Below are 25,241 nucleotides of genomic sequence, written 5' to 3'. Positions count from 1 at the left end.
GGGATTTGATTTTTTTTTTTATTATTTAAATCTACCAGTGACCCTCCCATGGAAATAGAGGGCCCATGCCCCCTCTGTGCCTTCTCCTGCCCCAAAAAGCAGGGATCGGCTAGCGCTGGGCTTGGCCTCATCTCACCCAGCTGGCGAGAGGGGACCTGCCCCATCCAGCCAGCAGTCTATGCACAGGCAGCATGAGCACTGGCCCTCTCACCCTGTTGGCAGAGGCAGTGGAGTCGGGGGGGTGCGGGGGGAGGGAGAGAAAAGAACCCAGAATGAAAGATACAAGGAAGGCACCTCAGTGTGTGATTCTGAGCCAGGGCTCGGGGCTGCAGAGAGACACCCCTTTGATTTTGGGGGGCTGGCCTGATTCCTGGCCCTGCCCGATCCTCTCCCACTATGGCAGCACCTCTGAACCTCAGGTTCCAGTTCTGGCCGCTGTCAGTGCCTCCATCCTCCCTGCTGGAAGGGGAAGGTGACTTTAACGTGGAGGGGAGTGGCCAAGTGGAGCAGGAGGAATGCTAGCCCAAGTGGGCAGGGGCCTAGCCCAAAGCCAAGTATGGCTCTGGGCCCAAGCACCTCCTCTCCCTCTCACCCACGTCAGTGCTGTGCCTGAAGGGCTAGGCGGGAGCTCTGCAGAGCTTGGGTACTCACTGTGCAGGAGACATGAGATGGGGGTGTTCCAAAAATGGGACCCACTGGGGGGGGAGGGGCAGAAATCAAACAAAATATTAGCTCTCTCTACATATATATAATATACAGATATATAACAGGCGCTCGCTTGGCCCGAGGGATGCTCCACCCCCACAGCAGCTCCCTGCCTTCCAGAGTGCACATGGGGAGGGGGAAGACTGTGGGGTGCGTTCCTCTTGGTGGGAGAGGAGGGGAGAGCAGAGGGGGTGGGGGTCTCATTGCCCACAGCCCTCTCTGAAATCAGACGGAAAGTTCAGCAGACTGCCCCAAACAGAGTTCTCAGAGAGCAAGGCCTGTCACAGCCTCCGCTTCCGCTCCAGGATGTGGAAGGGAAGCTGCGGCTCTGCATTGCCTCCCGCAACATTCCTCCGTTTCCATGGGCACTCACCAGGCTCCCGTAGCCACTTGGGTGCCCCTAGCTCCCGCCTAAGGGAGGGGAGACTAACCCCTCCCCACCAAGATATGAGATACAGGATATCCCCAGCTCCCCCAAACAGCCCCCTCCATGGGAAGTACATTGGGGTGCTTCTGTTCTGATCCACAGCCCCATTGCGTGCATCCCCTTGTCTAAGGGTGTTAACAAGGGCCAGTCCTTTTCTAACAGCTCCCAAGCTCTTCCCCCCTCAGCTCCCAGAGGGGTCGGGCCAAGCTGTACAGATAGATGGCTGTCTAAGGGAGCTGGGGGACATGGCCATCTGGGGCACAGAGCGCCAGCCCTGTGGATCTAGACATCATCAACACCAGTGTCAATCAGCTAAGGCAACCCATCCAATCACCACCACTGGCTTTTGCTTGGGGTGATTGATTCGGAACGAGCGATTGGTTAAGACAGACAGACACTCGAGGAAAGCGCTAGGCAAGGAAGTCACATCATCGGCTGCTTCCCCTTCAACCTCCATCCTCTTTCCTTCTCTTCCTCCTGCTGCTGATCCTGCCACTTCCAGCTCAGAAAATGTCCGGGCACGAGCTCCAGTCCTGCTTCTCTTTGCTCTCCCAGTAGCCTCCTCGGTACACGTGCGCCAACTCCTTTGTGACAGGGTCCTTCTTCCGCTCAAACCACAGAGCTTTGTAGGGGTCATAGGGAGTGCCTGGAAGGGGAAGCAAGATTTGCGAGAGGGGTGTCAGACACACCAGCACCGCCTGTGGGGGAGGAGAGGGGCAGGGGCCAGGAACCAACAGTCTCCTTACCGTCCTCTGTGGCCTTCATGGCCTCGGCCTCGCGCTTCTTGCGGGAGATGCGCTGCTTCTCCTCTAGCCGCTGCTTCTCGGCGTTGGCCTCGTCCCAGCGCCCGTTCTCCATCAGCCTCTGGTCGGGCCGCAGCCGGCTATCGGTGGGGGCAGTACCGCTCTCGGGGGCGTTGAGCGTCAGCGCCAGCTCGGAGAAGTAGTACATGTTCTCAGCGTTCTTCCTGTGCCGAGGGTGAGACATGGCAGTGGGATGGGACCCATGGAGATCTTGCCACCATGGCATCCTCCCTCGAGCCCTGCTGCCTGCTCCGCCAGTGGGGAGGGGTTTCCTCGTCCCATGGGAATCCCTGATCTCTGCATTGGTTGCCAATCCTCCCAGCAAAGGAGAAGTGGCCTCAAGTGAGGGGAGCTCCATAGCCCCTATGGAGGGCAGAGATGGCAAGGCATGAGCCGGCACCTGTGTATCATACAGTCCAGAAGGAAGCTGGGGCTATGCTGGACCATCTAGCCCCACCAGTGTCTCAGCCACGCCCCCAGCCCAGCAGCCCTCACTCACGGAAGGGGGTTCCTTTTCCACAGCAGGACCTGACTCTCCTCAGCTCTCTGCCGCCCCTCGGCACCGTTCTCCCCACTGCCTGGCAGCACCTTGAAGCAGTCCATCTTCTCGTCCCAGGTGCCCAGCAGGATAAAGTGCACTTTCCCCGAGGGGTCTGTCACCTCCCCCGTCACCTGCCAGGATGGAGAGTACAAAGTGGGGCACTGGGTGCAGCTGTCTCCCCAGCCACCCAGCACAGCAGCAGAGATGAGGGAGCTCCCATGTGAGCCTCTAGTGCGGGTCACATCCGATCCACAGGACCCTCCTACCCGACCCCTGAGCTCCTGCCCTGGGAGGCTAGCCCCCAGACCCTCCCCCGCTGTTCCCCTTCCCCCGCATCAATGCGCCATGCCATCAGCGCAATGCTCTGGGCGGCCGGGCAGCACAGCTGCAGAGCCGTGGCCTGACCAGGTGCTCTGTGCTGCACGGTGACATGGCTGGCTCCAGCCACAGCCGTGCCGCCAGCCACCGATGCTCCAGGCAGCACGGTAAGGGGAGGGTTGGATAAAGGGCAGGGGAGTTTGGGGTGGTGGTCAGGGGGCAGGGTTGTGGATAGGGGTTAGGGTGGTCAGAGGGTGGGGAACAGGGGGGTTGAATGGGTGCAGGGGTCCCAGGGGACAGGCAGGAAGGATGGGGGTTTGTTTGGGGCAGCAGGGGGCAATCAGGGGCAGGGGTTTCAGGGGCAGTCAGGGAGAAAAGGTGGTTGGATGGGGGCAGGGGTCCCAGGGGGGCATTCAGGAATGAGAGGAAGAGTTGGATGGGGCGTCGGGGGCAGTCAGGGGTGGGGGTTCCAGGGGTGGTCTGGGGACAGGGAGCAGGGGTGGGGTGGGGGGGCGTCAGGGGACAAGAAGCAGGGGCGGGGACCAGGCCACACCTGGCTGTTTGGGGCAGCACAGCCTCCCCTAACTGGCCCTCCATACAATTTCCAAAACCCAATGAGGCCCTCAGGCCAGAAAGTGTGCCCGGCCCTGCTCTAGTGCCGCTCCCAGGAGCCAAAGGAAGCAGCCAGCTGCAGGAGCCAGAATTCACCATATTCCACCTCCCTCCTCCTCATTAACCCATCATTCCGCTCAGGAGTTGACCAGATTCCTCGCCCCAGACCCACAAATTCCCCAGAGCCCATCCACCCCCGGCCCTGTTATCTCAGCGCTCCCATGATCCCAGAGCAACAGCAAGATGGGATCGGAGCTGAGCCCCAACACCAGGGCTGGCTGGGGAGGTCACTTCCCAGAGGTGGCTGCCATGTCTTACACCATGTGCTGTCTTCTCCCTCACCTGCCATGGGGGAGCAGCTTACACAGGTCCTTTCCCATCCTGTCTCCCCCTCTGCGCCCCACAGCACCTGGCCCTTTTATTCTCTCCCCTCCTCTAACCCCCAAGCTCCTCTACCGCACTGCCCTGGTGAGCACTGCGCCCTGCTCGGGGTGGGAAAGGAGGCTCGGGATGAGGATGAACCATGAGTCTCCCTCTTACCTTTCTGGCTACGTCCCGGGAGAAGTAGCTGTAAGGAACAAACTTGAGATTGCACTTGTCGCCCGTCTTGTGATTGATTATTTCGATCTCGCCGGACTGTGGGGGAGAAAGGTTTGGGTTAATAGGCTCAGCGATACTCACAATGCGATACTCACACTTTCCAAGCCCCCACCCCCATGGTAGTGATGGGGAAACCGAGCCATGGCTGTTAGATGCTTAGCCCAAGTCACATGGCTGGGAACAGAACCCAGGAGTCCTGCCTCCCACTGCTGCCACGTGAACACATTCCCAAACCCGCCTGCTCACCTGGTCTATCCACAGCTTGCCCACTATGATGTTGTGTACTGTGGTGGTCACCTTCTTCCATGTGTAGTGATTTCCGGAGGAGTGGAAGATGCAGTGGATGGTACCTAGAGACGGGGAGGTGGAGGTTGGAACAGCTGTTAGCAGACATCCCCTCCGCGCTGGGACAGGACAAACTCCACCCACCCACGCCACAGAAGCACTAAAAAATGGGGGAAGGGAATGGCCAGTCTAACCCCAACAGCTGCCTTACAACACTGCAGACACCACACGCCTGTGCCCATCCAGGCCTCCTGCCCATCACCAGGAGAGCCCCCAACGCAACACAAACCCGAGTTCACCCAGCCCAACACTTAACAGCAACCCAATCTGCTTTTATCCGACAGTCACACATGCCATGCAATTAGGAAGTACCAAGCTGGCTGTATAGGGAGCTCCTGGCTGTTCCAGCCCCAGCCTCTCCCAGCCGGGGGCACTGCAGGGGGCAGGGCAGGAGCGCTGGCTGTGAGAGGGGAGCTCCCGGCTACTCCAGCTCCAGCCTCTCCCAGCAGGGGGCACTGTAGGGACCGAGGCGGGGGCGCACTAGATTTGAGGATGTCCCTGCAGGAGCCATTACACTGCTGGGCTCATGTGTTTTCCAGTCTCCTCGGAGGTGACCGACTGCGTTCACGCAGCGGCACTTCTTTGTTTTGGTGGTTTCAACCAGATGTGTGTATTGGCCGTTATGGAGAACATGGTTTCTGGACAGACACTCGTGCCATGTACCGATTCCAAGAAGCAGCACACAAGGAGTAGCCAGGGGGCTGAAGGAGGGGTCCCAGAGTGTGTCCGATTTCTTGCACAAGGGGTACAAAAGAGCAAGACACTCTCCAGCAAATACTGCAGATGCCTATTTCTCAACAGCTTATAATAAGCTTTCCAGACTTCCAATTGTACAACCAATCCCCCACCACTCTGGAGTTACCATCCAATTGACTAAAACTCCCTCAGACCCATGATATTCACTGTTCCTTCCACTGGCAAAGAAACTCAGACAACGTGGCCTAGTGGATAGGGCTGAGAGTCAGGACACCTGGGTTCTACTCTCAGCCAATGTTCCCTCTAATTTTTTACGTCCATGTGCAGAATGAAGTTTGTTCTGTGCACCAATATGGAAGTGATGTGTGGCAGGGGTGGGGCTGAGGGGTTCGGAGCGAGGAAGGGGGCTCAGGGCTGGGGCAGAGGGTTGGGGTGCAGGGGGGTGAGGGATCTGGCTGGTGGTGCGGCCAGGGATGAGGAGTTTGGGGTGCAGGCTGCCCAGGGGCTGCGGCGGGGAGAGAGAGGACTCCCCCCAGCCCTCTCTCGCCACAGCAGCTTGGGGCTGGGGGAGGGGCGCTTCTCCCTGGCCCAGCAACTGCAGCAGGGCTGGGCTGGGGGAGGGGAGCCTCTCCCCGTCTGCGCAGCCCTTTTATAGCCGGCTGTGCAGCTGCACAGCTTAGAGGGAACTTAGCTCCCAGCTGTGCCCCAGCCAGCTAGGTGACCTTGGACAAGTTACGTCCCCTCCCTGTACCTCAGTTCCCACTCTGTAAAATAGGGGTCATGACCCTGATCTCTATGGCTGAAAAGCTCTAGGTCAGAGCTAGGGGTTATAAATGTCACCTTAGCTGTGTGGCTGGGGTTAGCCTGCTGCAATGGCACTTGCTTCGCGCTTTCCAAGCTCCCCACCAGCTCAGACCATTCCCACTATAGAAATGGAGGCCCAGCAGCTGGGTGGCTCATCCAAGATCACTCTGCAATGCAGTGGCGGAGTGGGAATGGATCCCAGGAATCTGGCTCTCCAGTGCATGTTTCTGCGATGGGCTGGGGCAGCATCTTCACCGCACTCTACCATCCTCCTTCCTGGGCAGCTGACAACACTACAGGAGGGCTGGAGACCCTCGCTGGCATACAGGGTCACAGCAAGGGGAGCGGAGATGGGAACCCTCACCCAAGGGGCCAGGGACACTCTGCCATGGCCTAAGGAACCCACCCTACTACCTAGCAGTGGGGGTGCTGGTGGCTAGGACTCACCGAGGGGCATGATGGAGATGTATTTGCCACGGAACTTGCTGGTGATTTTGATCTCCTGGCGAAGCGTCCAGCCGTGCTTGGAGTGAGCATGGTGGGCGGCAGCGGGAGGGTGGTGGCTTACCTGGGAGAGATAAGGGAGGGGATGAGACAGTCGCCAAGGAACCTGTGCCACCGTTTGCCACTCCCAAGCCCAGCGCCTGGCTCTCCCTAAGAGAGACAATCGTGGGGACCTGGGGTCGGGTAGGCAGGGATGGCAGCGCTAGGAGCTTCAGCTGGAGGAGATCTCTAAGGAGCCCCAGCACAGACAGCAGGGAAGCCTGGCTTGCCCTCTAGGGCAGAGGCGGTTCACACCTGCTCACAGAGGGAGCGGTAGCCGTTCTCCTCCAGCCGGTCCAGCTCGAAGGTCTCCCCCAGGAGAGGGTTGAATGGCTTGCTGGTGCGGAAGACGGTGGTGGAGTAAGAGGAGACGGTGAAGGCGGCCACGTAGCAGAGCTGCTCCAAGGAGCTCTCGCACTTGGCTGCTCGGTCCAGCAGCTCGTGGTACTCCAGGTCCTCGGTGAGGCGCTGCAGCATGGACAGAGGCTCATTGAAGTTCACCTGGGAGCAGGAGAGAGGAGTCAGACAGGGGATGAGCCCAGGACCTTGGCTGCTCAGGGAGCCTCGGCACTGGGAACCCAACAACCTTAGATCAATGGGGCTCATCAACCTGCAGCCTCAGTCCCAGCTGTTCCTCAGAAAACTGGAGGTCACCCTCTTTCAAAGAGCTAGCCCCAAAGCGCCCCCCCCCACAGGCTGAGGGACTCACCGGCATGGGGATCTTGGAGAGCTCCTTCCCAATGCAGTTCTTCATGATGCTCCACAGGTTGAGGCTATAGTTCGGCTTGTTGGGAATCCGAGTTCTCTTCTCCTTTTTGGTGTCCTCTGGCTGATGTTTGTACTGAGGGCAAGACATGGGCAAGACCATGCTGGGATGACCAAGGGAAAGCCAGTCTGCAGATCTCTTCTCAATCTCAACTCCCTCCCTCCCTTCATGTCCTTCTCTTTACCTCCAGCCTCCTTCCATGCAGCTTCCTATGCCTGGGACACCCTCCTTGACCCAGATCTCCTCCCACTGCACTGCCAGAAGGTCTAGTTCTTCCCCACTCAGCTTTCATGCACTTCCATACCCACATCCCTGCCTGTTTAGGCTAAGCCTGTCAGGCCCTTGGCTTCATGCCTGCTTAAAGCACCCAGCAAGCTCAAGTCACCAGTGCCAGGAACATTCCTTGGGATATCTGCCCATGCCCCCAGACAGCTTCTCTCTCTCTGGGGGCTTCCATCAGCAAAAAGACTGTGTCTGCACCAGGAACAGAACTACCTGCTCATCAAGGCTGATGTCACTGCTGGCACCGCTGAGGTTGCTGCCAGTGCGTCTGCAGGAAGTAGAGAAAACAAAAGTCAGCACGTTGCACCCCTCAATGCCCTCCCTCCCCCAAGCCATCAGAGGCTTTTCTCAGTTTGAGGCACATTGGAGAGTGGAGGAATTATACAGGACATGGCAGGGAGGTGGAGAGGCCCATGCCATGCTGATAGCTACCCCTCTTCATCACAGTAACCTAGAGTATGGTCCTTACCAGCAGAAGCAGATCTACATGATCATCCACAGACGTACGTGTAGGGAAGGGGCATCCTCCCTGCTAGGCAGAGGAACAGGAGAACGATGCCCGAGACTCAGCCCGAGATCACTCACTTGTGGCCCATGCTCTCTGGCATGGTGATGATCTCCGGTGCATCGAAGAACTCATTATCGTCATCTTCATCACTCAGGTCTCCTTTTCCTGGGCAGCATTCATCTGCAAGAGGTAATGGTGGCAAGCTACACATGAGAGTCTTCAGTCTCCATCTGCCTGGAGCCCAGCAGGAGGCATCATGGGAAGCAGGGCAGCAGTGCTGGTTGTGTGGGGAGCTCCTGGCTATTCTAGTCCTAGCCTCTCCAAGCAGAAGGCGCTACAAGGAGCGAGGCAGGAGTGCTGGCTATAGGGGAGCTCCTGGCTATTTGAGCCCTGACCCTTCCCAGCAGGGGGCACTGTATGGAGCAAGGCAGAAACGTTGGCTGTTGCAGAAGCTCCCAGCTATTCCAGCCGCAGCCTCTCCCACCAGACCAGAGGGCACTGTCAGGAGGAGGGCAGCAATGTTACTCTGGGGTGAGCTCCCAGCTACTTCAGTCCTGATCTCTTCCAGCAGGAGCAGGGCAGGAGCACTTGCTGTAGCAGAAGCTCCTGCCTACTCCAGTCCCAGCCTCTCTCAGCAGGGGGGAGCTCTAGAGGGGAACAGTGCATAACAACGGAGAGCTGAGGGAGAGCTGCCAATCACACCAGTCCTTGCATCACCCAGCAAGAGCAACAGCAGACTGCTGCAGTGCAGCCTCGGGGAAGGAGCCCTGCCCTCTGACCTTTAGCAGAGCCCCCGCCTCGGGGGGCGCTGGCTGGCAGCACGGTGGCCCCTCGGAAGGCTCTCTCTAGATGATTGTGCTGCTTGGCCAGCTGCTCCAGGGTCTCCTCCAGACGGATGCGCTGGTCTCGCTCATACTGAAGGGACTTCTGCCACTTCTTGCTGTGCGTCTGTGCTAGCATCAGGAAGTCTCGGCAGGCCTGCGAGGAAGAGCACAGGTCACTGCCACTCCACCCTGCCCCGGGAGCGCTGTGTTAGGCTTAGTGGGGTCTGTTCAGCATGCGTCCATAGGCTCCAGATGCCTCTTATTCCCACTAGGGGCAATGCTGCCCCCTTGTGGACAAACAAGAGCTGCAGGGGAATTTTCAAGCCACTGGCAGTGTCCCAGCCACCACCCCCGCTCAAGTGTCCAGCAGCCACCCAGACAATAAGTCTTCTGGCCTGTCAAGACATCACCTTCCTTGTGAGCCCCTATGCTGAGGTTCTGAGGACTAGAGGCAGCTTTGAGGCCAGTGACTCCCTGGCAAGTGCTTGGCAGGTTACAAAACTGGGACAACAGGCAGAGAAGTGGAGGGGGCTCCCAGCTGAAGTCACCGTCGGCCCAGTCATTTGAGTGAGCATAGATCCCCGTTTCCCTCACAGCCCCAGCTCCCTTTTGGGGACCGGCCCAAACTAGGAACCTCTCCCACCCCCAGGGATACATCCTGTAACCAGGTTCCCCATCTCCCTCTGGCACCAGGGGGGTGACACCTCAACCCTCTATGGCCAGATGAGTGATCGCTGAACCACGCCTGCACAGGTCTCAAAAAAAATCACTGTACTGAGCTGGAACCTGTAGGTTGCTTGTACTGACTTACACAGGACAATACATCTGCCGTCTGCTCCAGAGATCGCCTTCATTGCAATAGCGATCAGGGCCTTATTGTGTCACACAGACACAGACACGGCTGCTTGCCCCACACAGCACATGATCTAGCACGCAAAGTTCCGCACTGATCCAAGAGGCCTCTCCGATCTGGAGCAGTGCATGCCAGGGCGTGTAATCCCTGCAGCTCCATGCGCTCCACCCCCTGCTGCTGGCCACACTCACGTTGATCATGGCGTTGGAGGTGATGCGGAAGAGCGTGGCTCGTTCGTTGACCTGCTTGATCTTCTCGTTGCTCTCGGCGGGCAGCTTAAGGGTCTCCAGCTCGCTGAGGGAGCGCTGCAGCGCCGTGCCGTGCTTGGCAATCAGGTCGTTGCACGTGCTCAGGTCCTCCACTTTGCTCGACAGGGTGCGCAGTGTGTTCTGCAGCTCCGTCTTGTCCGTCTGTGACATGGACTCTTCATTATCCGACTCGTCTGGGGGGTGGGAGGGGTATCAAGGACAAGCCATGTCACACCCAGCCAGGAAGGGGTGCTCAGCACCAACCGGCCACGTGTGTTACCAAACCCTCCCCTACTCCTACGTGGTCAGCACTTCCTACATGTTTTCTCCACAAAGTGATGGTAGTAGATTGGACAGCTCAGGGGAAATGGTGCCTCATCCTATCCAATCCAGCTGGAGGTCAGTAATGATTGGATGACAGCTGCTGTCAATGGCTGCTCAGGTTAGAATTATACCACCCAACCCCTGGCTGGGGCATCGGCAGCGGGGATTGACCCTAGGACCTCTGGTTCTCAAAACATAAGCCGTTCCTGCCTGGACTAAAAGAGCCAGCTCTGTTAGGATGGCTCCATCTGTGGCCCAGCCTGGCAGCTGGGCTCCCGCACTGCAATCTACAGAAGCAACATCATGAAACTCCAGCTAGTTCTCAAGGGAGAGCCCAATCACTTGGCAAGAATTATTACACCTATGCTCCATGCCAGCTACCAATGTGTCTCAGTTCCTGGTTCTACCCTTGGAGCGGATTAGGCGTTGCCTTTTTCACCCAGGTGACATCTCAGCAGCTGAAGCGCTGGAGCCCTGGTTGAACTGTTAGGGCAGAGCTTTAGCAGACAGGGGCTTTTGAGCTTTCTTCCTTGGCCTAACAGCATATGTCTGCTGACCCCAGGCAACTGAGAAAGAGCATGGATTGGAGTTAAAGAAGGAGGGGATTTTTACTCCAGACAGGCTATTTATTGTGCTTCCCTCCCTTTCAAAACAGAATCTGAAATGATTATTCTAAAGCCAGTATGAAAGTAATGGGCAGGGCTGTTCACTGCATAAGCGGCTCCAAGAAGTCTATGTGAAGACACTAGCAGAACAGATCAAGCCAGGAAATCTTAAGGGAAAGCTCTGATTTGACCATGTGGCTGGGAGTCCTGGCATACGAGGTGTGTGTTCAACAACAAGAGAGCCAACACTAGGGTATATATTAGAACTCGGGAAGCAAAGACATTTCAGGAATACCAGAGCCCCGAATCCTGGAATTCACGGATAGAGATGGCGGAGATAATGCTAAGTCTTGATTACTGTCAGAGTCAATAAAGACCTGGCTGCTGATCTTTTAGTGGTCTACGTTGTCCTGAACAAAAACAAACAAATAAACAAGGTCCAGAAATTCCAAGCAGGCCAACGCAGAGCTACGTTAAATAATTTTATTGGGGTCGCTCCCAAAGGCGCCACTCAGGAGTGACACCTCATTGTGCTGGCAGCTGTACATACTGTCCCAACCAGATATAGCTAATCACTTGCTATGTTCATACAGGCTAATCTGGAAAAGGTCTAGAACAGGGTGGCCAGCCTGAGAAGGAGCCAGAGTTTACCAACGTACATTGCCAAAGAGCCACAGTAATACGTCAGCAGCCCCGCAGCAGCTCTTCTCCCCCCCCCCGCCCCAGCTCCCAGAGCCTCCTGCCCACCACTGGCAGCTCCGCTGATGAGCACCTCCCCCTTCCTCTCTCCCCACACTGTTTAGTGGCATGCAGGAGGCTCGGGGGGGGGGGGGGGGGGGGGGGGGGAGGGGGCGGCCGGGGAAGGGGGGGGGGGGGGAGGGGGGGGGGTGGGGACAGGGCCTGTGGCAGAGCCAGGGGTTGAGCAGTGAGCACCCCCCGGCACATTGGAAAGTTGGTGCCTGTAGCTCCAACCCTGAAGTCTGTGCCTATACAAGGAGCCGCATATTAACTTCTGAAGAGCCACATGTGGCTCCGGAACCACACATTGGCTACCTCTGGTCTAGAAAAATTGGGATATTCTCCTCCCACCTCAAAACTACAAGTAACCTTTCATTTTCCAGACCTGTTCCATCATTTGTTCTATACTACATGGTGCGAAAGTGACAGCTGCTGCTCAAGCAGCAGTCAGAGGAGACCTGGCATTTTTGTATTAAAGGAGGTAACAGCTGACACTATTAGAGAGGTTCAGAGACCATCCGGGAATTCTCACATTGGATCTGAAGTACTGCTCACTGAAAAATGCAGATCTCACTCCCAATAGTAAAGCTAGAAAACCAATACACTTGGCGCTAATGTCTACTTCTAAGCAGAGAGGCCAAGAACTCAGATTGTCAAACACAAAATTCAGTCCCTGGGGATGGCCGGACACCTTCCAATAGTGCTGATTTCACTTTTCTGAACATTCCAAACTGCAGCTGCCTGAGCGTGGAGAGATCTTTATGCGCATTCATGCCACAGCCCCAGACAGCACGAGGCAGTAGCTGAGCCACAGTCAGACCCCTGTATTCCCATGGGAAATAAAATTCAGTGGAGCTAAACACATCAGTCCAGGGGGAAGAATGGCCTCAAAAGCTTCTTGCTGCAGAACACAGCAGCTTAGACATGGGAGGGGGAGCCAGGCAGATTTGTGACACAGACAAACAGGGTGTAGTTTTGGAGCTACAGATCTACGAGAGATTGAACAGCCTACTGGGTAAAGCAGAGTCCATTTGCCCTTGGCAACGAGCCCCCAGGCCGTGTGTCGCCATGGGGCACTGGGCACGCAGTTCAACGGGCCCTGAGCAGTGACTGGAGAATCATGGGCTTGGTGCCGGGCAAGGCTGGAGACGCATGGTCCTTTCCCCGAGGAGCTGAGAATCTAAATAGGATGGAACAAAACATGCCAGGAATCCCAACTGGGCGACGAGTAAAATTGTATTGACCCCCAGGCTACACATCACATCCCTAAAATGGAAAGGTGATTGGTATCTCGAGGTGAAGCATTTGGTACTGCTTTCAGGTGCGAGGTTCTCATCACCTGCAGCTCCCAAGAGAGCTCTGAGCTGGGAGCCACAGGAATGGGGAGATACAATTACTTAGGGGACTCAGATCCCCCCTCTTGACACACAGCACTCCACCCTGGGACCCCAAGCCCCATCTAGGAGAGCACTTCCCTGAGAGGAAGGGAATTCAGTCTTTGTGTTCACTCATTCCTAGCTTCCCCAGTGTCCTCTGTTCTGCACCACCACTGGGTCCCTCCCTCCTCTTCCATGGCGCTCCCTCAGAGAAGCCGCGCATGGCACTCCTTACCTGATTCAGCCAGCATCTTGACGGCCCTGGCCTTGGCCAGCTCCAGAGCCGTGACCCAGCGCTGCCGCTCCACCTCCGAGCTGGCCTTCAAGTGGTAGGTCTGTGCCCCACCATTGGAGATGATGAAGTTGCAGGAGTCCTCCACAGTGATGTTGGCTGTGGCTAGGTTAATGGTCCCACGACAGGTGTGACGCATCTCTGCTTTCGATCTGCAATTATGGTGGAGAAGGTTGGGGAACAAAGGCAAACAATGGGTAACTCAAGTCAACACTGAGAGGGGCATCACAGAACCAGATTGCTGGCATGTAAAATTAAGACGGTCATAGAGGAGTTTTTAAACTAAGGGCTGGGGGAAAGCCGACAGGTCGTGCTGGTGGGGGTGTGGTTCTATATGTGAAAGAAAGCATAGACTGAAATATAGTAAAAATCCTAAATGAATCAAACTGTACTACAGAATCTCTATGGATAGAAATTCCATGTTTGACTAATCAGAGTATAGCAGTAGGAATAAACTACTGACCATGTGACCAGGATGGTGACAGTGCTTGTGAAATGCTCAGGGAAATTAGAGAGGCTGCAAAAACAGAAAACCCAATAATAATGGGGGATTTCAACTATCCCCATATTGACTGGGAACATGTCACCTCAGGTTGGGATGCAGAGATAAAATTTCTAAACACTATAAATGACTGCTTCTTGGAGCAGCTAGTCCTGGAACCCACAGGGGGGGGCAATTCTTGATTTAGTCCTAAATGGAGCACAGAATCTGGTTCAAAAGGTGAACATAGCTGAACCACTAGGTAATAGCAACATGGTGTATTAAATTTAACCTCCTTGTAGGGGGAAAAAATACCAAAAACAACAAACCACAGTAGCATTTCACTTCAAAAGAGAACTACACAAAAATAAGGAAAATAGTAAAATGGGTATTAAAAGGAACAGTCACAAGAGTGAAAAGCCTGCACACTGCATGGAAACTTCTTAAAAACACCATAATAGAGGCTCAAACTATAGGTATAACCCAAACAACAGAAACAGTGAGAGGACCAAACAAAAAAAATGCCACCTTGGCTAAACAATAGTAAAAGAGTCGGCTAGAGACAAAAAGACACCTTTTAAAAATTGGAAGTCAAATCCTTCTGAGGAAACCAGAAAGGAACAAACTCTGGCAAGTCAAGTGTAAAAGTATAATTAGCAGGCTAAACAAAGAATTTGAAGAACAATTAGCAAAAGATTCAAAAACTAACTTTTTTTTTTTTTTTTTTTTTTTTTTTAAAGTACATCAGAAGCAGGAATCCTGTCAATCTCTTGGGCCACTGATCAAGGTGCTAAAGAACCACTCAAAGAAGACAAGGCTGTTGCAATGAAGCTAAATGAATTCTTTGCATCAGTCTTCACCGGAGAGTATGTGAAGGAGATTCCCACACCTAAGCCATAACTGTGGAATGTAGCTTCAGTCATCTGGAACAGAGGCTGATTTAAGTGATTTAAGGATAGCTAATGTATTACTGATTTTTAAAAAGGCTTCAGAAGCGGTCCTGGCAATTATAGGCCATTAAGCCTAACTTCAGTACCAGGCAAATTTGTTGAAACTATAGTAAAGAACAAAATTATTAGACACATAGACAAACACAATATATTGGGAGAGAATCAACATGGCTTCTGTAAAGGAAATCATGCCTCACCAATCTATTAAACTTCTTTGATGGGGGTCAAACATGTGACCAAGGGTGATCTGGTGGATACAGTGTATTTGGATTTTCAGAAAGTCATTGACAAGGACCCTCACCAAAGACTCCTAAGCAAACCAAGAGGTCATGAGATAAGAGGGAAGATCCTCCCATGGATCAGTAACTGGTTAAAAGATAGGAAACAAAGGCCTTGGCTACACTTGGCAATTCACAGCGCTGCCGCGGCAGCTCTGTGAAGCGCAAGTGTAGTCGCACCGCCAGCACTGCAAGAGCTCTCTCGCAGCGCTGTAAGTACTCCACCTCTCCGAGGGGAGTAGCTTGCAGCGCTGCGAGCGAGCATGCAGTGCTGCAGGCGCTGATTACACTGGTGCTTTACAGCGCTGCATTCGGGAGGGGGGCATTTTCAGACCCGAGCACAGCAAGTTGCAGCACTGTACAGCGCCAGTGTAGCCAAGGTAGGAATAAATTATCAGTTTTCACACTGGAGAGAAGTAAACAAGTGGGTTCTCCCAGGGATTTGTACTGGGACCAGAGCTGTTCAACATATTCATAAATGATCTGGGGGGAAAAGGGTAAACAGTGAGGTGGCAAAGTTGGCAGACAATAAAAAATTATTCAAGATGGTTAAGTACAAAGCTGACTGTGAAGAGTTACAAAGGGATCTCACAAAACTGGGCAAGTGGGTAACAAAATGGCAAATGAATTTCAATGTAGGTAAATCAAACTAATGCACACTGGAAAATATAATCCCAACTATACATACAAAACAATGGGGTCTAGATTAGCTGTTCCCACTTAAAAAAAATAGATCTTGGAGTTATTGTGGATAGTTCTCTGAAAACATCTGCTCAACGTGCACTGGCAGTCGAAAAAGCTAACAATTTTAGGAACCATTAGGAAAGGGCTGGATAGCAAGACAGAAAATTCAATGGATTTATATAGTGACATTATATGACCACACCTTGAATAAAGTGTGCGGGTCTGGTCGCCTCTTCTCAAAAAAGATAGATTAGAATTGGAAAAAGTACAGAGAAGGACAACAAAAATGACTAAGGGTCTGGAATAACTTCCATATGAGGAGAGATTAAAAAGACATGGGCTGTTCAGCTTGGGAAAGAGATGACTAAGAGGAGAGATGACAGAGGTCTATAAAATCACGAATGGTGTGGAGAAAGCAAATAAGGAAGTATTTATTCCTTCACATAACTCAATAACCAGGGGTCACGCAATGAAATAAATAGGCAGCAGATTTAAAACAAATAAAAGGAAGTATTTCTTCACACAACGCACAGTCAACCTGTGGTACTCTTTGCCAAGGGACGTTGTGATGGCCAAAAGTATCACTCGGTTCAAGAAGAATTAGATAAGTTCCTGGAGGATAGGTCCATCAATTGCTACTAGCCAAGACAGTCAAGGACACAACCCTTGTTGTTCTATTCATCCCATCTGAAGCATCTGGTGCCAGCCACTGTTGGCAGACAGGATAGTGGTCTAGCTGGACCATTGGTCTAACCGGACCATTGGTCTAACCCAATATAGCTGTTCTTATGGCATGGCACCATCTCAGCATCCCCCTGTTCCCACAGCATCCCATCCTTTTTCCTAGACAAAACTCCAGAATCAGCCAGAGGGGTGGTTGTGGAGTGCAGGGCACCCCATATGCTGGTTATTTATTCTGATTTGAGCTGCCTGCTCTGTGGACATTATTAGCCTGATCTCTTCCCTGCCAGCTTTCACTAGCATATGGCAAGCTGCAGAGGCATTTCTCTCCGCCTCTCATGCCACCCCCCACATTGACAGTGGCTCCCAGTTTGTTCTATTAATGGGTCAGGCCAATCCCCTTTTAAGGGTCTGAGTGGGGAGGCTTTTCTATGCTCATGTGATCTCTACACTGGCAGGCATTTCTATTAATAGGGCAACATCTTGAACTTCATAGAACTGCCTGGTAATTTAGCCCAGCCAGCCGCACACTAGGCAGGCCAGATGGCTGGGGATTTTACGTTTGCTGCTGGGACTCAGCCAGACTGTCGAGCTTTTGGGGGTGTTAAGCCCCAGGTGAATGTGGCTTCACAGAGTTCATACCAACAGCCTTTGCTCCCAAAGTAAATATTAACCAAGCAGACTAGTGAATTTCCTGGCTAGCCACGTCACACTCTGCTGTCAACCTGCCCAGTAATGCAGGGTGTGGAGCACGCACAGAACACCCACCACCCAGCAGGAAATTCCAGAGCTGGCCAGGAGAGATGTCCCTGCTAGATACTGTCCTTTGATCTCATTGATTGGGCAATAGTGATGGGAAGAGAAAGGCCCCCAAATACCATGGCAGAATTAGCATGGCTGGAAGGGTAGGTCCTCTCTTGCCACCCCTTAAGGTCACGGGGTCTCTTACTCCCCCCCCCAGATAAGTTGAGCCAGCAGGGGACATCACTTTTGGCAAGTACACACAGCCTCCCTGCCCTAACAGTCACCTGAGCTCTTCACCAGCCAATCTAGTTATTCAGGCTGCAACCTTTCCCTCCCCCACCCCAGCTCAGGATGAGTTCGAAGTTCCCACTGTATCGCTGTGGTACAATGCAGGGCGATCTCCCTGCCTGCATAACCAAGCAACACCTAGGCAGCCAAGGGCTGACGCACACCCACACCTTCCCCCTGGCTTTGGCAGCTTGGAGTGGGCACACCAAGGAAGCTGATGTAGGTCACCCTCTTGGAGAGGGGGGAGAACACAACATGGGGGTGAGCTGCTTTATCTCAGGGGCTGCTTCTTTTCCTGAGTACTCCCTAAACCCTGGAAATCTTTGCTCGAGAGTATCAGACAAGGAGGCCGGGGGAGAGGAACTATGCATTCTCCCCTCCCACACCCCCAAGCCGTGTAACATGAACTTGTGTTGCCAGCTATTCTTACCCTCCAGGCTCTAGTTACTCTATGAATAATACAGGGCTAGCTAGAGGAGAACAGCTAACAAGCAGCCACCCCACCCCAGGTTCAGCCACGCTGGGCGTCCTTCCTCTGTGTTTAAACAGTTTATAATCAAAATGCCTGCCTGAGACATAACTTCTGAACCATTTGCCTGGGACTTTTCTGAGATGCCACAGGCCTGGTGTCAAGGGTGGTGAGGATAAGTCACCGCTTTCTGTGGATTTAAGCTTTCATTTATTTATGAAATTATGTTTCTAGCCCTTAAGATTGGGAAGAAAATCCTCCCAACATGACTAACATGCAGGGCTGCCTTCCTGAGGCTGCAGCCTCTCTGCTCCTGGCTTTCCTGAGCATCAGCAGAGTGACATTAACAAGACGCTGGTCAGTTTCATAGCTGCCATTCCCAGCCCTCTGGAACACAGTGAGGGTCTCAAGAATCTCTCTCAGCTACTTGCACTTACATCACCATCTGAGCACCTCACAATCTAACATTCCCACTACAACCCGGAGAAGCTGGGCAGTGCCACTGTGACATCTGTAAAATAGGGACACACACACAGACTACATGACTTGCTCCAGGTCACACAGGGAGCCTGTGTTAGACCCAAGATTTGAACCTATGTCTCAAGTGTCAGGCAAATATTCTGATCACTGGACCATCCTTCTCCCTTATGCTGCTGCTGGGGAAAGATATGAGCAGAAGCCAGGCCTTGTGGCAGGCCCTCAGGAGGATCCAATGCAGTAAAGAAGCAAACTGGTCCACACATAAAAATTATATCGAACTAGCTATGTCACTCAGGGCTGTGAAAAGTTTCATGCCAAGTGCTGTAGTTAGGTTGACATAATCTTCTGGGGTAGATGCAGCTAGGCGAATAAAAGAATTCGTCCATGGACCTAGTTGCCACCTCTAGGGGATGTGAATTACCTACCTCAAAGGAAAACCCCCCTCTAGAGTCCAGTGCTATAGTGGTAGGGTGACCATATTTCTCATAGTAAAACATGACAGCCAGGGCTCGCTAGAGCTGCCCCCGTCCTTCCCCCATGCAGAGAGCATGCCCAAGCCGCCCTCCCCATGCCACCAGGGGCTGACCTGCCGAGCCCTGTGCTGCCTGCTGAGCTCAGCACCGCCTGCAGCTGGGGCTGACCTGCTGAGCTCTGTGCAGCCTGGGAGATCAGCTCTGCCCACCAGCAGCAAATTTCTCCACTGTGCTGGCGGGTTACACTGCCTTCAGCTGACCCCCAGGCAGCAGCTGCCACTCTCTGCTCTGCCTTGCAGCTGGGACAAATGCCCAGTTTTGGTAAAAAAGTAAGGATGGCTGGGACAGAGTTGAAAAAGGGGACTGCCCCGGCCAAAATGCGACATATGGTCGGTCACCCTATACAGTGGGGTAGCTACAGCTGCAAAGCCCCCTCTACAGGACAGTGCTACAGCGGGATAGCCACAGCTGTAGCATGTGTAGTGTACCCATAGCAGCTAGCAGGCTGGGGTAGGGGCAGTTTTACATTCGTTATGAGCCCAACAGTCAGGAGATGGAAGAAAAAAAACCCTTCTTCTCAGTAGCCAGAGGGGCAGGGGTGGGGCTTCAAGCTTGTCAAACATCTACTTGCCAGGGGCAGATCTGAAGGAGCCCCCATCAAGCATGGGGGTGTGGCTGGGCTTGGCAGGAGGAACCATCCCCTCCCTCTCTCTCCAATCTTCAATCCAGGCCTCTGGTAAAGCTTTTAACCCTTGTGCAGGCTCTGGAGCTCAGATGTCAGCTACAAGCAGGATGTGCAAATAGTTTTGCTCTACCTGCAGATATTTACCATGCAGGTGGCAATGAAATTACTTCTTGGCTGCCCAACACTAAGCACGCAAAGCCAGGTCAGATGGGAGATGTCCAGCAAACCCTGAGGCACTACAAGCAGTAGCGCGAGCAATTCACGAAGGAATGCCCTCAAGGTCGGTAGTGACTCAAGGCCCCAGTGGGGTGGTGGATACCAGGCTGCACAAGGTGCTGATGTAAGCAGCCCTGGTGATTAAAATCTTATCACACTCCCCACCCCAACCTGGGCATGTTGGCCAATTCCAATTCACAGGGCTCGGTAAAGTGATGCCTGAATCCAGTCTAAACACCACTGAGATCCTTCAGGGCAGATGGGGCTGGAGAAAGATTTCAGTGGATTTTTATAGAAGGCTCTAACGTGCTCACCCTGGTAGAGGAGAGCAGTCCTTATTCCCACCCCAGCACCTTGGAGGGCCCAGGGCACAGAATCTCTCCATCACACAGTGGCACTTTACCGCCTTGGTACCCACAAGCAGCCAGACTGAGCAGCATTACACAAGGAGCAGGCTGGAGCCGCCTCGGAGCTCCAACACTCCTGCACTGTCCAAAAGTCAGATTGGGCAGGAGGTGCACATGGCCCCTCTGGCTGTGTGGGCGATGCCCTTTATGCCCCACTCACGCAAACTAGGGAGGACAGAGAGGTTGCTTTCCACTTCCCTCCTGGCGCAAGGCACTGCAGGGCTGGACTGACCACACATCCCCTGAGCTTACACCTCACTGATCCATGCACTTAGAACAATAAATATTTTGTTAAAGCTCAGATTAGTCCCCGAAGGGGGAAGGAACCCAGGAGACATGTTATGGACCAACCACCATTCAGAGAGCTGCTGTGTGTAGCCTGTGATTCTGGGTAGAGTGTCAACCTAGGGCATGCAAGGCAATGTACGATGGGCTACATGGGGCTTAGGGTTAGCAGCTGCAAGTGCTACTTATAAGTCACTAGCTCAGTGTGTGTGTAACCCAGTTTAGGTAAGGAAACATGGTGCCATCTCCCAGTTTGGGGAAGGGGAATTCGGGGCTGGCAGCAGGAGGGTTTGCCAGCAGCTCAGGATGCCCCAAAATTGAGCCGAACAAGGGAATGATGTCTGCTCAATGCTCTACCCGCCAAACAGCGGAGTGGTGCTGAGTGAGCGCCGAGACTCAGAGTCGGCCTCCTGCCCCCGCAGTTTCCTGACAGGCAACAGCCACCAACCAAAAGAACAAAGGAGTCGCCCTCCCGCTACTTTACCGAATTCTTGGGGCTCTGCTCAGCCAGCTGGGCCTCAGAGGGAATATCAGGAAGAGATGGCCTCAGTACATAGGGGTTATTACTGAGTGAGAGAGGCGGAGAGTTCAGATGGGGCAGCGGTTGGCAGTGAACCCCTCATCTGTAGTTCCAAAGAAGGGATAACAGGGGGAATTTCTCTCCTAAGTGAGGGAAAATTCTGGCCCTGGCAGTAGCTCAGTGAGGAGGAGGGGTCTCTCCCTGGGACAGGGCTGAGCCAATTATGGTACCAAGCCCTTATCTAGCAATTTCATCAGTAGATCTCAAAGTGCTTTACAAAGGTGGTTAGTATCATTACCCACATTTTACTGATGGGGGAAACAAACAGGAAGTGATTTGCCCAAGGTGGCCCAGCAGAGCTGGGTATAGAACCTAGGTCTCCTGAGTCCCAGTCCAGTGCTCTATCCACTAGGCAACACTGCTCTGCTTGTAGCTGGAATAGCTCAGCAACCTGCCACTCTGGGTTTGGATCGGGGAGTGTGGCAGTCCCAGGGAATTAGTAGAGTGATCGGCCCTGGTCACACCCATATCTATAACAGACCAGCAGCCCATTGTGCTGGGTGAGGATATAGAAGGGTTTGCCTCTCCCTTGCGGGGGATGAGGGGGGTTGGGGAGGGTCGGGGAGGGTCTTCCCATGTCCAAAAACCTATAGTAGATGAGGAGTCTGGTGCTCTGCTTCCTCCTGTGTTTGTAGTAGCTAATGAACCCACTGGACTGGATGGCTGTCTCCCTCCACAGATGCTCAGGAGGTAGGGTCATGGTATCTCTATTAGCTAGAAGCTCTTTGTCTAGAAGAGGGGATGGGAGTAGATCTCCCCCACAGGAGCCTCAGTGAGATTTGCCAGTGCCAGTGTTAGCTGAAAAGCCTGTAGCTACCAAGGGATGGGAATGGGATGGAATCTCCTGGAAGAGGATCTATTTGCTGGAATTTGTAACAAGGATAGAGGGGGTTTCAGGTTAGGTATCCCAGTAGCTGATGAGCCCACTGCTCTGGTGAGTAAGGATAGGAACTGCCAGACTGGATCAGGTCCAAGGTCCATCTAGTCCCATACTCTGTCTCAGCCAGTGGCCCGCACACAGGAAGATGCAAGAACGCTGCCAGGAGAGGGATAATCTGTTTCTTACCTTAGGCCTCCTTTCGTCCTAATAAATTTCAGGTTTAAGCCAATCTTTAATTAAAGATTTTTGGAAGGGATATCAATCTGGATGTTCTTAACCTCCATATAGCCGTCCAATCCCTTTTTGAATTTTGCTAAATTCTGAACCTCGATGACTTCATGTGGCAGTGAGTTCCACAGGCTAATACCACACTGGTGTGAAAAAAATATTGCCTTTGAATGTCCTTTGGTCTAGGGAGGAAGTAGTTCTTCACACAGCGCACAGTCAATTTGTGGAACTCCTTGCCTGAGGAGAATGTGAAGGCGAGGACTATAACAGCGTTTAAAAGAGAACTGGATAAATTCATGGAGGGTAAGTCCATTAATGGCTATTAGCCAGGATGGGTAAGGAATGGTGTCCCTAGACAATGTTTGTCAGAGGGTGGAGGTAGATGACAGGAGAGAGATCACTTGATCATTACCTGTTAGGTTCACTCCCTCTGGGGCACCTGCATTGGCCACTGTCGGTAGACAGGATACTGGGCTAGATGGACCTTTGATCTGACCCAGTACGGCCAGTCTTATGTTCTCCCTTTCTCAAAACCAGTCATTATTTTACAGATTTTTACCATGACCCTTCTCATTCATCTTCTTTCTAAAGTAGCAATCCCAGTCTTTTTAATCTCTCTGCCTGGGAGAGTTATCCAGGCCTTTGATCATTTTCATCATCTTTCTCTGAACTCTCTCTAGTTCTGCTAGTCTCTCTCTCTACAGGGGTCTTGCTATACAGGAAGATCCCTGATATTTACAACCATGGAACCTGTTGCTCTTGGGAACCTCTCTCTGTAGGGGTGGCCACCAGTGACTGTAACTGAGGAGCTCATTGCAAAGGTGGGGGGGACATGACTGGTGTCTCTTCCTAAGGGAAGGTACCTGTAGTAGCTGAGAAGCCCACTGTTCAGGGCATAAGCAAGGGGGTTCTTTCTCTTTCCCTAGGGGTTTTGAATCTTCATCACAGGTGGGGGCAGGGACCCTGCCACTGAAGGAGTCTGTTGATCTACATACTTATCTGGCCCATCTTCACCACACCCTTGCAAGGCAGGGTAATATTATTTGCAGTTTACAGATGAGGTACAGAACATTTGGCTTCCCCAAGGTCACACACTGAGTCTGTAGTACGGCAGGGAATTGAATGACCCAATCCAGTCCTTTAACTACAAGAACATCCTTCCTTGTGAGGCGCAGAAGGGGAGTAGTCACTATCTGAGTTAATGTATAAATCTTTTGATGCAAGGACAGGAGCTGAGCAGCCCAATGCTGCTTAAGGAGAAGGTGAAATGGGCTCTTTCCAGCGGGTTCTAGACAGGAAGGGGGCTACAGAGCAAGAGTTACAGTACTCGAGGAACCCATTGCTCTGGGTGGGAAAAGGAACCTCTTCATTGGGACATCCCAGACCCAGAGATGTGTCAGTGTGAGCGAAGGGCTGGGAGCTATAACAGCTGCAGGGCTAAATCACTCTCCCTAGGGTGGGGTCCCAGTGGGAGGCAGTCCCCAGCACAGTGGGTGCCATGACCTGTAGTATCTCGGGGGACAGGGGCCACGACACAGTGGGGAGGAGGCTGTCTTACTCAGAAGGGGAAAGAGGGACTTCCTTGAAGCAGTTTAGGACTCCACTGCTCTAGGAGGAAGGGTCTCACCCATAGCTCAGGGGATGGGATCTACCACTGGGGGTGGGACAGGGACTCAAAAGGCAGGACCTATCTCCAGGGGAGTGTAGGAGGTCAGCACCCATTGCTCTGGGGAAGGTCAGCTCACAAAGCATGAATAATCTCAGGTTTAGGGAGCAGGGGTCTCACCTGTAGTAGCGCCGCAGGCCATTGCTATGGGGCAGGAGAGCTGGGGGGCGGGGCCCGGGGCGGGGCCTCACCTGTAGCAGCGCCGCAGCCCATTGCTATGGGGCAGGAGAACTGGGGGGTGGGATCTCACCTGTAGTAGCTCAGCAGCCCATTGCTCAGCACAAACCAGCGCCGCTGATACCCTTTGATGTAATTGGTCCATTTGAAGAGCCAGCCCTCGCGGGCCGACCCGGAAGCGGAGCTGCCCGACCCGGAAGTGGCTGTCACCCCACCCGGGCCCGCTCCAACGGGGCATCCGGGCCCGCCGCCGCTGCTCGGTGCCGGCGAGGGGAGCGGGATGCTGGGGCCAGGCCCGGAGCCTCCGCCGCCTCCCGCGGCCGGTGCCGAGGGTCCGGGCGCCGCCACTAGGCCTGGTCCTGGCCCAGGCCCGGGCCCGGGCCCCGCCGCCCGCAGCTCCGACATCTCGCGCCGCGTCCGAGAGCTCGTCGCGCCGGAGCCCAAGTGCCCTGCCCCCTCCTCCCTCCGTGCGCTGCGCCGTCACCCGCCTCGCGCGCTACCCATTGGCAGTGCCACCCCTCTCCGGGGACAGGAGTCCCGCCCACCAGCGCCGCGGCCCCGCCCGTGCGCTCCCATTGGCCTAGCGACCGCTGCTGGGCGGGTCCTGGCATCCTATTGGCTGGCGTTAGCCGTCACTGCCATCCCATTGGCATCGTCGTTTCCTCTTCCCATTGGCTGTTTTGCCTGTTTGTCGCTATCTGCATCCAATGGGGAGATGTGGGCGGGGATAAAACAACGTCATCGAAGAGCCGAGAAGTTATTGGTTGAGTGCGGTGCTGATGAGGCAACGCCACACGGTGAGAGGTGATTCATTCTGCGTCTGATTGGCTGGGTAGGCTTCAGTGGGCGGGGTCTCCGCCAGCTTAATGTTAGGATTGGCTGACTACACAGGAAGCAGCAGGACTCATGGACGTGTCCAAGCCAGGGTCTCGGTGACCTCTGACCCAGGTGACCTCTGACCCGTGACTCTGAGTTACTCTCATCCTGGGATGCCAATCTCTGATCCTTGACCTGTCCCCAGGGCCAGGACCCCAACATGCCCCACCGGTGTCCCCATCTGCTAGGTCTGGACCCTTTGAGGCCCCAAGTCACAGCTGGGCAAATGGGCCCAGGATGGCAATGGACTCTACCAACATCACATGGCTGTCTGTGGCAGAGGTGGGAACAGATCCCCAGTGTCCCAATCAAATCCCCACAGACACCCAGGCTCCTAAACCGCCATCTGAAAAGGATGGCATAAGAGTGGATTAAAGCCAGGCTGCTCCCCCAACCCTGAATGGATTTGTCCCACCAAGCTGTTCCACATCAGGGAAATCCACACAGACCCTGGCCAAACGGCTGACCATAAATTAGAGGCGGAAAGTAGGAGACATGCAGGG

The 25,241-nt window shown here is 53.9% G+C and overlaps 1 protein-coding gene across 2 annotated transcripts; it reads right to left on the bottom strand.

Moving 5' to 3' along the window:
• OSBP (oxysterol binding protein) lies at positions 1 to 24,328 on the bottom strand. Of its 2 annotated transcripts, XM_034767705.1 has the most exons (14): positions 23,936 to 24,328; positions 13,154 to 13,362; positions 9,819 to 10,069; positions 8,730 to 8,928; positions 8,028 to 8,130; positions 7,656 to 7,710; positions 7,104 to 7,235; positions 6,650 to 6,895; positions 6,299 to 6,419; positions 4,253 to 4,356; positions 3,947 to 4,042; positions 2,435 to 2,607; positions 1,879 to 2,099; positions 1 to 1,778 (listed from the first exon to the last, which is right to left on the bottom strand). In XM_034767705.1, exons 1-14 carry the CDS (start codon positions 24,265 to 24,267, stop codon positions 1,636 to 1,638), a joined length of 2,385 nt encoding a protein of 794 aa, XP_034623596.1. In that variant the 5' UTR covers positions 24,268 to 24,328; the 3' UTR covers positions 1 to 1,635. The 2 variants fall into 2 exon arrangements, with proteins under 2 accessions (XP_034623596.1, XP_034623597.1); XM_034767706.1 differs by lacking the exons at positions 9,819 to 10,069; positions 13,154 to 13,362; positions 23,936 to 24,328 and adding an exon at positions 9,586 to 9,801.
• Between the last annotated feature and the right edge of the window lie 913 nt (positions 24,329 to 25,241).

The sequence above is a fragment of the Trachemys scripta genome, chromosome 4 (genome assembly GCF_013100865.1).
Source record: "Trachemys scripta elegans isolate TJP31775 chromosome 4, CAS_Tse_1.0, whole genome shotgun sequence".
Taxonomy (NCBI): Eukaryota; Metazoa; Chordata; order Testudines; family Emydidae; genus Trachemys; species Trachemys scripta.
The sequence above is the reverse complement of the archived record's forward strand: the minus strand, read 5'-3'. Positions and strand labels throughout refer to the sequence as shown.

Bases quoted from the DNA above. Each gene is read 5' to 3' on its own strand.
- OSBP (XM_034767705.1), bottom strand. From the start codon at position 24,267: ATGTCGGAGCTGCGGGCGGCGGGGCCCGGGCCCGGGCCTGGGCCAGGA. The intron at 10,070-13,153 runs GTAAGGAGTGCC...CCCACCCCCCAG, and splicing joins CAAGATGCTGGCTGAATCAG to ACGAGTCGGATAATGAAGAG. The intron at 6,896-7,103 runs GTGAGTCCCTCA...TCCTGCTCCCAG, and splicing joins TCTCCAAGATCCCCATGCCG to GTGAACTTCAATGAGCCTCT.